At 40.9% G+C, this 12,898-nt stretch overlaps 1 protein-coding gene across 4 annotated transcripts in view; it reads left to right on the top strand.

The window, feature by feature from the left end:
* ZNF407 (zinc finger protein 407) overlaps positions 1–12,898 on the top strand; it is a 420,134-nt gene that overhangs the window by 265,189 nt on the left and 142,047 nt on the right. For all 4 annotated transcript variants that reach the window (XM_057526911.1, XM_057526912.1, XM_057526913.1 and 1 more), the window contains exon 8: positions 9,893–10,071. In XM_057526911.1, coding sequence (XP_057382894.1) covers positions 9,893–10,071 — 179 coding nt within the window. The remainder of the gene's footprint in view (positions 1–9,892; positions 10,072–12,898) is intronic.

Raw genomic sequence — 12,898 nt, 5'->3', positions numbered from 1 at the left:
ATCAGGAAGTTAGCTCATGCACCCAGTTTACCGCTACACCTCTCCTCTCTCCCCTATTTTTTTACTGTATTCATTTTGGTTTTCTAAGTGATTACCTTTACCACCTGACTTACCTTACTTAAATCTTTTACTTGATTCATCAAATTGAATTATGTCTATGTAAGCATGAGAATCTTTACACTTGATTTTCCTTTCTGTTACCAACTTATGTCAGCTATACTGTTGTATTGTTTATGACATTTACATTCTGTATAATACTATCCAATCCAGTTGTTTTTAAACTGCATGTTTTGATCATATTTGCTTTACATGAGTAAAACTTAAGGATATTCTCATGAATAATCCAAGTGATCCAGAAATATACTGAGCAAATGTAGAAATTCCCTCTGCCTTGGAAACCTTTCCATAAATATAATTACCATCAATAGTTTGCTAGGCTTTCTTCTAATACCCATTTAATGCATTTGTGTATCTATATGAGTATATTGTATAGTTTTCAAAAGCTGAAAGGATTCTTATATGTATTTACCTGGGACTTGCTTTATGTTTTTTTTAACTTAACAGTGTGTCTTGGAAGTTTTTCCGTGGTAGTACATAAGGTGTACCTTATTTTGTTGAGTGGCTTTTGTCCAACAAATAGGGATGAAAGATGAGCTGCACCCACACACACCAGGGCTTCCTCCGTAGCATTTGAGGGAGATTCAGAGACAGGCGTGTCATCGTCACCCCTCCGCTCAGCCTGTCTCTGTACCTGTCACACCTGTGGTTCTCTGGAACCACACTCAGGGACGTTGCGGTGCCTGGCGTCAGACTGGGAAAGGCACCGTGGGACTGGTCAGCGCCACGGCTTGGGGAGTCCACCCTGGATGGCGTGAGGTCAGGGCTGTGCGGGCGCAGTCGTGTGGCCTGGCCTCCCGGGTCGCTTGCCTTGTTCTGGCACCACATGAACACTCACGGCTGGGGGTACCCTTGCTTTTCCTGTGATCAGGCTGTGCCCTCCCAGCATTCTACCAGGACGTAGTCGGCTTCCATGGAGCTCTGTAGGAGACCAGCTCCTACTCTGGGAAGCAGGCTTGCAGGGTAACCCTTACCTCTCAGCAGTATGGAAATCCGTAGTGTGGATCATTGTAAGTTAACAGTTCATTTCCTTTGTAAGCAAACATCTAGTTTCACATTCTCCCCTAGTGTTTAGCCATAAATAATGGTTTAATGATTCTCCTTGTGGATAACTTCTAGAAATGAACTCCTAAGTCCAAGAGTATGTGTGTATTTTACTTTTTTTTTTTTAATCATTCCCACTCTCTTCTTTTTGGATATTTATTTACTTATTTATTTGGTTGCACTGGGTCTTAGTTGCGGCAGGCAGGCTCCTTAGCTGTGGCTCGCTGGCCCCTTAGTTGCGGCATGCAACCTCTTAGTTGCGGCATGCATGTGGGCTCTAGTTCCCTGACCAGGGATTGAACTCAGGCCCCCTGCATTGGGAGCACGGAGTCTTATCCACTGCACCACCAGGGAAGCCCCTGTATTTTACTTTTGAAGGCTGTCATCAACCGTCTTCCCAAAGGCTTTGCTAACTGACACTTACCAGTGGCATTCGTTTCCCTTACCATTCATTAATGCTACCAGTCTTCTTAAATTCTGCCCTTCTGTTACCTTAGGCTTTAATTGGTATTTCCTTGGTTACTAGAGTCATTTAATGCTTACATAACCATTTGTAGATCTCCAGTTAGGAATTTCTTGCTTATGTTTTTTATCCAGTTTTTAAGATTTGTATCTTTTTTCTTATTAATCATAGGTACTCATTTTGTAGTCTATATATTAATCATTTTATATATTTTTCGTATATTTTGTCCATTTCTTTGCCCTGTCTTTTAACTTTATTTATGACTATTATGCTATATAGCAGTTTTAAGTTTTATGAAGTGTTTTTGCTACATCTTTTTATAGCATCTGTGTTCTGAATTTTATTCAGGAAAGCTCTTTCAAATCAAGATTATAAAAATATTTTCTTGTATTTTCTTCTAGCACGTTTATAATTTAGTGTCCTTAGGTTAATCTTAAAGTCCAAATGGCATTTATTTTTGCATGGTATAAGACCACAAGAGTCTAACTTATTCTTCCCCACGTGATAGGCAATTGACTGAACACCATTTGTTGTATAACCCATCATTTCCTCATTGATCTGAAATGACATCTTTATCCCTTGTATACATTGGTCTTTGTGTTCTTTGTCCTGATGATGTATTGCGTTCAACACTCCCAATGACATTCATCTGTTTGCTAAACATCGTTGATAAAATGTTCCATTTTAACCAGAGGAATATTAACTTCTTTATTCTTGTACCCTCTAACCAATTTTAAATTTAACCAGCACAACTGTTTAATAATCTAAAATTACCAGGCTCTTTCTTTATGGGTCCTTTCGTGAGAACATAAGTGGCAGAGGACTGTATCCTGGGCTGTGTTACATAAATTGTGGAAGAAGCCCTGAGCTGCTGTATTGGTTACTGCCTGCCACCTGCAGTGACTCGCAGCTTTATTTTCTTCTCCCTTGGAGATTTCCCAGGCTTTCTTAGACTCAGTTTTTGCTCAGTAAATTTATAATTAAATACTACTGGTTAAAAAAATGTGAAAACTTCTTAAATTTAGTTTACAAAAAGACTTCCTTTGGATTATTCTTTATTCATTTTGGATTACTCTTTTAAAGATACAGTAGAAGCCTCTTTCAACTGAACTTTTAGATAAATATGTACTATAATACACTTGTTCCAATGCAAACTTAACTACAGAGTAATTCTTTTCGAGGGTATTAGTTCAAAAAGTATATTCTGAACAGGCAGAAAAAGAAATCACATTTCTAAACATATATGCATGCATGCACTATATAACTGTTTGGGGAATCTATTTTTCAAACGAATTGAAATTGCCTTTCGGATACAGTGAGAAAATTGCTAATGATGATCCAAATAGTTGAACTGTACTGCATTTAATAGAAAGACTAGCAATAGTAATCAAAAGCGAACTGAGTACCTCCTGTATTTTCTGAACTTGTTTAATATCATTTACCTTAACCCTCATGACAGCCTTATGAGATACATATATTATTCCCATAAAACAACAACAACAACAACAACAAAATACTTCATGGTCAGAAAGTGTGGAAGGGAGAATGTTAAAGAAAACTAACACAGTTCTTTAAGTAGAACTTTCAGAAGATTTTAATGTCCATTTACATACACAACCTGTCAGATTATTAGCAGTAGACCAAGACAGTCTTTAATTTCACACAGGAGTTTGGGAGTGGTGAGGCAGGTACATAGCTTCCCTTGGGGAACTAGGAAAGGAATGTTCATTGGGATGTGTGTGCACGTTAGCACATGACATCTGTGCCCGCTCTCTCTGCATTTCCTTTTCTTTATCGGTAAGACAGTATTACCAGTACATGTTAATAAATACATAGAAATTACCTGATTGTGTCTTAGTGATACTACTTTATTCTGTCTGGTTCCGTAGTTAACTCATGATGTTTGCCACACCAGGTCACCAGCACAGTCTTGTGATTGACGACCTGATGGCTTGGGTGGGAAGTTGTGACCTGGGAGGAAAAGGAGCAATGCAGAAGGATGAGTTCTACCAGATGTGAGCCTTGTGCAGTTTGGTTCATTGTAACAGATGGGCGCAGGCATAGACAGACCAGCAGACTGTGATAGGAAATCCAGAATTAGCTTCAAATAAATAAAATATTGATGAAGGTAGCATTTCAAGTCAGTGGGGGAAAGGTAGACTCTTAAGATGTTGTCTTGACAGCTCTGGCTAGCAGTCTGGTTCCACAGTTCACACCACACTCTAGGAGAATTTTGAAAGGGATCTAATATTTAGTGGAACATAATGAAACTATTCAAGTACTAGAACCAAATTTGGGACAATCCTTTTATGACCTCCAAGTAAGGAAGCCATAGGACAAAAGATGAACAAAATAAAACGCTTCTGCTTTTCAGAAGATGCTGTAAGCAAAGTCTAAAGGAAACTAAGGAAGAAATATTTGTTACTTTTGTCATAAAGTATCTACCTCCTTTATGTATAAGAGAATGCCTAACAACGCTTAGAAAAAAAATTGATCAAAAATATGGAAAAGCAGTACAGAGAAAAGAAAATACATATGACATTTCAATATTCGAAGAAACTTTATTCGTTACAAGAGAAATGCAGATTAAAACTTCTAAAGGTTAAAAATTGAAACCCCAGTGAGCTACCATTTTTCACCCACCAAGTTGGCAAAAATTTGAAAGTTTGGTAACACAACACACTACAGTGGCACGAGTGTGCAGAAACAGACTCTCTCGAACATTGTTGGTGGAAGTGTAAATTGCTACAACTCCTCTGGAGGGCAGTTGGGCATTATTTATCAAAATTACAAAAGCATATGCCCATTGCCATTGGAAGCAATTCCACTTGGCATCCTGAGATTTTCTTGGCATCCTGAGGAATGGAAAGTGTTTCACAAGATGATTCATTGCAACCTTGTTTATACTAGCAAATGATTGGAAACAACCTAAATGTTCATCAGTAGAGGGTCAGTTAAATATAATACTCTCTGTCCTTACCGTGAAATACTGCCTGGCTATTAACAGAGGAAGGAAAGGAGGCGGAGCAGAGGGAGGGAGTAGGGGAGGGTAGAGGAAGGCATCAGGAAGGACACTCTGCTCCTACATAGTCACCTGGAAACAACATCCCCACGCCCTGTTGTTAGGCGGACAAAGGTGCTGCTGACATGTGTTATGCCAACAAATTTACATACAAGAAGAGGGGAGAAAAGAAGATACAGTGTGTTTGTGGATTGGAAAAATCATTCTTAATTCTCCCAAAAGATTGATAAGAGGTTAAGGATCCCGGGTCCCTGGTGGAGGTGGGGGTGATCGGCCCGTGCTGGGAGGAGGCTTTACTATATCTGTCTATCACTAGACTGTTTGATGTTTGAAATATGTGAAGGTATGTTTCTTCAACTTCAGCGGTGCATTATTTTTTAATAACTGAAATAATATGCATCAAAAGAGGAAAAAATATTCACTAGGATTTTTTTTAAGTTTCCTTCTTATTAGGTTAAATAACATAAATTTAACATGCTTTTGTGTTAATAGTGAGTGTGTAGTACTGACATAATATTGTGGCGTTCTAGAAGCACTTGTGGTTTATTTTATTAATTTATTATTTTTAAATGCACTGCTTTTGAACTGAATAAAATATTTCCTTTATTACATATTTTTTAAGAAGCTGTAAAATTAGTCAGGTCACATCTCTGGTCCTTTTGCTAATTGCCCAGCCCACGCTTTATATATTTATACATGTATATATGTACATATATGTAAAGCTGCCTCAAGATTTTCAGCGTGTCATATTTCACAATTTCATGTGAAACGTCCTCATAATTTAGAAGGCCTTCCCCGTAAACCCAGTCCTTGCGCTCACGGGCCCAGCAAGTCCGGCACGGATCCCTGCTCCCCACAAGGAGCCTGCAGCCCTGCGCTGAGGCATCTAACTTCCCATGGAACGGTGGTCCCACTTTCCCTGCTAAGAGCTCCTACATCTGTTCTTTTTGTCGTCCCACACTGTCTTGATTATTGTTGCTTCATAAGTTTTGAAATCAGAAAGTGTGAGTCCTCAACTTAGTTCTTTGTGAGATGGTATTGAGTCTTCTAGGTCCCATGCATTTCCTTATGAATTTTAGAATCAGCATGTCAATTTCTATAAGAAATCCAGCTGAGATTTTGATAGGATTGCACTGAATCTGTACATCAATTTGGGGAGTATTGCCATCTTAATAATATTAAGTCTACCAATCTATGAACATGGGACAAAAATACACTCTCTACCTTAAAAATCAATGTCCAACTGAAGACATATTCAGTCACCCACTCCTAATGATTGTATGCCCACTTGGTTTAACTGCTGTTAATTCCTGGCAATCTAGGTCTGACCCTGTTTGAAATAATGTCTTAGAACATCCTTTTCTACTTTATTTTATTATTTTTTGGCCATGCCACACAGCATGTGGGATCTTAGTTCCCTGACCAGGGGTCGAACCCTTGCCTCCTGCAGTGGAAGCGTGGAGTCCTAACCACTGGACCACCAGGGAAGCCCCTAGGACATCCTTACTTCTCCTGCCTGACCTGCTCTTCATTTGTCCCTCTTCAACTTACCATTCTAATTACTACTTGGAAGTTCTGTTTTGGGGAAGAATATCATTTTGGGGCTCAATGTCATTCAAAATTCCTTGGCTAAAGTTACCCAATCTACTTATTGTTCACTGAATCTTATAATATTGCTCCATAGTCAGCTACCTGTTTTAGGATAGTCTCAAGTATAGGGACTGCAGTCTGCCCCTACTTTATAGGTGTTCTGCTTTAAATGATGTTGATATAATATGTTACAGCTTTTACTTTTTAGGCTTGGATTGAAATAGTTTGATTTTGTAGGTGTGAAAGGTTCCTTTTGGTCTCAGTATTTTAAAAAATTTTATGTTGCATGACATTAGATGCAGGACAAATTAATGATAGTACACAAATACGCTATTACCAACGAAATAGATGAAATGTATCTTTTCTATTGCAGACAGACATTGACTATTTTTTCTTCTTGTTTGCATATATTTAATGTTTCTTATATGTGTGTATAAAACAGAATTATATGTATACACGCAGATGTATTTACATAAAAGATATAAATAGTATATATATCATAAATAAAAATAAATAGGTATAAAATATACGTATGAAATGATCCTTAACCTGAAATACCAAGTTCCACACCACTTCTTTCTTGTTTTTAGTCTATATTTTTAAATAAAAAGAAGGCTCTTGTCTTTTTAATCCTCCCTCCTCACTTTCACTTGCTTCAGTAATAGTCCCCTGATTATTAAATTCCATGTGCTATTGACGTACTAAGAGATATTGCTTTATTTTTATCCAAGATATACACTTCTTAAAAACAAAATATTCAGTTTTCAAAGTCATCTCTTTCTTCCTTCACCGAAGATTAGGATTTGTTGTTTATATCGTCCCCCATTTAAGTAGGCATCATACACTGAAATGTGCGTACTTTGGCAATTTTAATTTCCTCACTTGATCAGTGATTGTCTTTGATGACTCTTTATGCCTAGCTTTTTCCATAAGGAAATAATATAGGTGGCACCAAAGACTCAACAGTCCTCATAGACAGTAATAATTAAGTACAGTAGTAGGTTTTGTTTTCACTCCCCGCTGTCAGTAAACAGTGGTGAATTTAGGGGGTGTCTGTGATGCCATGGAAAGCAATTGGGAGACCCATTGACTCAGAGAATGACTTGGAACAGTTCACCCAGTGAGTTCCCCAACTGGTCCTCTTCCTTTTCACTAGCACAGAGTGGACATTTGTCTCATCTGCCTTCAGATGGTTTTCTGTGTTACTTCTGTCAACTTGATGCAGAGCTGTTATTTATTCCAAGAATATTTATACATTTAAGAGACTCTAGAACCCCACCCTTTTCTTAGAATGTGCCAGTGCCTTTGATATGTAAATACTGTAAGGAAGGTGGGCTGTGGTGTGCCTGAAATGCCCTGCCCATGAGCACAGAAAATCGACATTCAGATTCTGTCTTAACCACTTTCTAGCCCTGTAGCCATTGATACTCATCTCCGGGATGGTCGCTCAACAATCTCTGCCACGGCGTCCTGGGACAGTGTCAAAGTAGCCAGGCCAGTGGCAGGCACACAGAACACGTGAGGTTCTTACCCATCATTACCCTATTATGTGCTTATTAATTAACAGTAGGGAATTTATATAAAAAGCAAATTTGATAATTCAGTAGTGACAAGAAAGAGATAAGTTGTACATGCGTATGTTCACTAACTGTCTTATGCAGATTTAGTCTAAGTTCTGAGAGAGACTTAACGCAGAGCTTGACAGAGCCCTTGCCAAAGGCAAAGTGCACACAGCTGAGAACATCTCTGCTGCGCCCGTTCTCTTCCTCCCCCTCCTCCCCCTCCCGCTCCTCCCCCTCCTGCTCCTCTTCCTCCTCCTCCATCTTCTTTGGTGTTATTTAAGTTTTTTGAAAAATATGTAAGCATTAATATGTAAATCATTCAAGTATGTTTGGAAAAAAAAGAAATGGGCATTGCTGCATCGGGCATTAGCGGCCTGGTGTGTTTCTTTCTAGTCTAGGCTGAGAGGGATCTGATTTCATCTTCCTACCCATATAGAGCCGATGTGTACATTTGATGCCAGGCCCTGCCTGGGGATTGGGGGGAAGTAGCAGAAGCTTTCCCAAAGGAGTGTCTTGGGTCCAGCTGTAGGACTGTCAGCACAGCATAGGCTGCCATTCAGGAGGAAGGTGATTGTAGGTCACCTCCTCCACGTGCTGGAAGGAAAGGCAATCCCTGTGGGGCACTGTTCCCAGCGCCACGGCCGTGAGCTCTGCTTGCTTGATGACACCACTCCGCCCTCCTCTGGTCCTGAGTGAACAGCTAGCGTGTCTACCGAGTCTTTGCGTTTCTGAAGGTGTTTGCTGCCTCTATGTATGAGTGACACCATAGCTACTCTAGAATTTGGGGTTATAACCATTTTTGTATTCTTCACCAGTGCTCCCAGGGTGCGTTCCTGGGTGCAGTTACGTATTACACGGAAGCATAATTCCACTTAGAAGTCTTGGGGCCGTGCAGAGCCACAGAAAGCTTCGTTGTGGAGCCCTCATGATCTGAATCAGTGCGTCGTGAGATGCGTTTGCTAAATACCTACCATGTCCTAACTTTTTCTGGACATGGAACCTTTTCTTCAGACATCATCCTACAGGATTTTGTCCTTCAGCAGTACCTGCAGGGAAGACTGATAAACATAGTGCTTGATTTTCTTCGGGCACTTCATTTCGCTCTGTTGGAAATCTGAGGCCATCTGATTCTTCGTTTCTTTCTGGTTGAGCACCTCACCCCCGACACACACACACACACACACACACACACACACACACACACACACACACCCACACACCCCACCCCACCCCCCCCCCCGCGCGAACCTGTGCTGGGCGCCTTTTACTACTGCTCTAACGACAGAGACGGAAGGGAAGCAGCTGCACGTGTGGACGGGGCCAGGGGCACAGTCACGGTGCCTGTGCTGAGAGGGTGAGAGGGCTGGGAGCAGGCGGAACAGTTTGCCTCGCGAGCAGTTCCCTTTGCCCGGGGTTCTGGCCATTTCAGGCCTTGCGTTTCTGCGTCTGCAGGAAAGCAGCGGGAGAAGACCCTATTTTCAGGGACACTTTGTTGGGCAGTACACAGACCCTGAGTTGTATTTATTCAGTCCACCCTTTTCAAACCTACACCAGTACGGGAGCCTTACTGGGACTTCGCGCATTGTCCAGCTGTGGGCTGAGGGGCTGTTTCCAGCTACTTTTCTATCGTCAAACTATCTCAGAGCCTTACTTAGAAGCAGCTCACTTGACAGGTGTAAAAGTCAAGCATCTTTTTTTCCTTAGTGCTCCAATTTCAGTGGAGGTGACAGGGCTTGCCTTTGTATCAGTACTCCGTGGTGCAAGGTGTGTTCTCGGGATTAAGGAAACTCCTTCACTGCCCTCAAGTGGTACCAGAATAATTTGATATTAAAATCATAGAACTTGGGACTTTGTGTTTCCAGTTCTGCATAGAAATGAATCACTCAGGTAAAAGCCAACCTAGAAATTAGCACCAAGGTTACCAAAGCTCCCAGCCTCATAGGATTCATGTTAACTTACAGAGCACAACACTTACAGCATACATAGCACCTGACACCTGTGAGGCCTACATGAGTGGTCACTGCCATCATGATCTGTGGTCTCACGTTATTGATTTGACCTTAATTCTGTTTACTTTTCTTGCTTACTTGGTAGGTCAAACTGTGCTGAAAATATCCGCAAGCACATTCTACATACGGGCAAACATGAAGGAGTCAAGATGTACAACTGCCCCAAGTGTGACTATGGGACCAACGTCCCTGTGGAATTTCGGAACCACTTGAAAGAACAGCATCCTGACATCGAAAACCCTGACCTGGCCTACTTGCACGCTGGTAAGAAACTAAAACTATTATATAAAATGCTTCACTCATCACAATAGTTATTAGGCTCTTTGTGCATTACCTGCATTTATTTAAATGTAGTAGCATGTGTGATAGTATCTGCTTCAAGACTTATAAAAAAGAACACTTGGTCTTATCCCCCTCAACTATGAAAACAGGTCTGTTCAATTATATTTCATCAAGAGCAAATATGACGAAATAATCATCGCAGGACAGCAGAGTTATTAATAGCAAATACTCAAAACACGGTTGAGCTGAAACAGTAGTAGTTGTTTGAGCTTTGTATTTTGGCTAATTGATAAGGTTTTTAATCTTTTTCAAAAAATGTTTGTGATTTAAAATGTTATGCCTGCCCTGTCCCTTGTACCACGGTTTTCCAGTAAGTACCTGGAAAGGAGAAGAATGTGACTGAGGAGAGCAGGAGAACCTGGATGGGGTAACAGAGTGCCACACGTGTCCCCAAAATTAGGAGGGACCGTCATACGGGTTTCAGGGAACGTTGGTGATGGCAGAGGCTGCTGAGAGCACTCTGGCCTTGTTGGACTGGCCGTCAGATGCTGTGGAAGGATCAGAGATGCATCACCAACTGCAGGGTTAAGCACGTTGACCCCTGGGGCCCAGCCTTTTGTTTAGTGAACAAGGGGGCCTTGAGTGCGGAGTTCTTCCGTGCGGAGTAGCCAGGTGATGGGTGGTGAGTATGGGACCTGTCCGAAGAGGTATTCCCCTGCAGGACATTTGCTGGAAATTCCAACTGTAGCCCAAACAGGACTGTATTTAAATAATGCCAGGGATGCCAGGGGACCCAGGGGATGTTTAAAGCAGGTGCTTTGGGAGCAGTTGGAGCTGTATGGAAACTCTCCTCCCCGTCCTGGCTGTGTGGGTTACAGGCAGGCTCATCTCATCACCTTAGATTTCTCGTACGTAAATCGATGTGGTGGGATCTATTTAAAGGGTTATGGTGAGAATTTAAAAAGATCTTGGCTATGAAGCTCTTAGCACAGTACTCTCGTGCCGAGAATGATCAGTGCAAAGGATTGTGGGTGTTGGTGCTGATGCTGGCGAAGTGACACTAGTGTTTGAAAGTTGTGTGAAATCCCACCCCAGATGCAAGGCTGCCTTTGCAAACTATGTAAATGACATTGGTTCATGTAATGTCTACAGTGAAAGAAACAGAACTTGTTGAGTAATTTGAGGTAGAATAATAGTCCTAATCCATTTGACACTGCATGTAAGGTTATTATTTGTTTTCTGCTGATGTGCTCTCAAATTTCTCTGTTTATACTCATCAGATCGACTCTTTAAAGTCATGGTAAAACATCTGATTTAGTAATCTCTGTTGTACCCACGTCTGTTTTTGAAAAAGAAAAACGGGGGTCAATATTCTTTGCATTTTGGTGAGGTTGTTACTGAAAAGGTTTTGAACTAGACAGTTTACCAGCTGTAGTTCATAAAAACAGATAAAGTCAAATTGAAATAGCTTCTGGCCATGAGTACCTATGGATTCTTTATTAATATGAGTCATGACAATGCAGATGTCAGAAATATTGCCTAAAAGCTGGTGCTTCGAGAAGTGGCCAAGCAGAATGATCTAAACTGATGGTAGGTTGTCAGCAAAGTACCATTTTCAAGGTAGTTTCACTATTTCAGCTTCTCAAGATGTAATATTGACGCATTCTGTCTCTCTCTTCCATTGCACCAATTAGACATTAAAAGTAGGTTATTTTCCTAAAATAAGGTGTCTCTAGCTCTTAAATGAGGTAAACAGCAAAGAAAGGGGGAGGAAGCTAATTGCAGACCAAAGAAACACATTCCTTTTGTTGTTCTGCACAGAAAGGACAGACTCTTTGCTTACGCCACTGCTGCCCTAGTGATGCTGAGAGTTCTGTTTTGAGATATCATTTGTATAAAATCTTTTTTAGAAAAATTATCCTAGTTTCCTTGTGTATGTGTGTGATGCTCTTGTGCATAGGACCCTAGTTTTCTGTTTGTATTTTTATGATTCTTTTGGATCCTTCTTCTATATAAATCACAGTAGCATTCCTCAGTATTTTGACAAACGGAACCCATGTGTTGCCTGTGGGGTGTCACTTGTTTACTCACCCCGTGCAAGGCAAGATTGCTCTTCAGTAACAGATTTGCTTTGATAACCTTAGCTCAGTTAAGAGAAAACTTTAAAATGGCATAGTTCTTAGATTGACTTCTTCACCTTGTAATTCTGAGTCAACTGTGATCCCTTCATGAATGTGTGGAACGCGCCTTCCTCCGTGTGAAGTGAGATACTGAAGCGGGCTCTTGCTTCCATGATGTCTGGTAGAGGAATTAGGCAGCACAGTGGATGAATCCCTCATGGACGGTACTGTGCAAGGTCAGGAGGTGGCCTGAAATCTTCAGAGTGGGTTATGGCCCAGACCTGACGGTGACTATCAGCTGCCTTCTCTGCTATCAACACTACTCATGTGTTGAGAAATCTGTAATCGAAAATTCAGTGAAGCATATGAAGCAGGTCTTTTAAACTACCACAAAACAAATAAACAGATTCACTCTGGATCTGACTTGGCTCTCCCATGTAGATCAAACATCTAATGGTCTCATGAGAAGGAAAACGTTCAACAACAGCACCAGAAAAGATTGTAAATAATGTCATTTGGGGTATTTTAAATTTTAGTTAAGATGATATTTGGAAGTGTCTATGTTAAAATAAGGTATTTAATTTTTTTTGTTGTTGGAAAACAGTTCTGCAGAAAGTGGTTTTCCTGTGGTTGTGCTTCCCCCGGGGGCCCTGCAGTGAGGTCCGTGCCATCTCTGGGGTCCCTCCTCA

Source organism: Balaenoptera acutorostrata, chromosome 13, assembly GCF_949987535.1.
Source record: "Balaenoptera acutorostrata chromosome 13, mBalAcu1.1, whole genome shotgun sequence".
Lineage (NCBI taxonomy): Eukaryota > Metazoa > Chordata > Mammalia > Artiodactyla > Balaenopteridae > Balaenoptera > Balaenoptera acutorostrata.
This window is presented reverse-complemented; position numbering and strand designations above follow the sequence as displayed.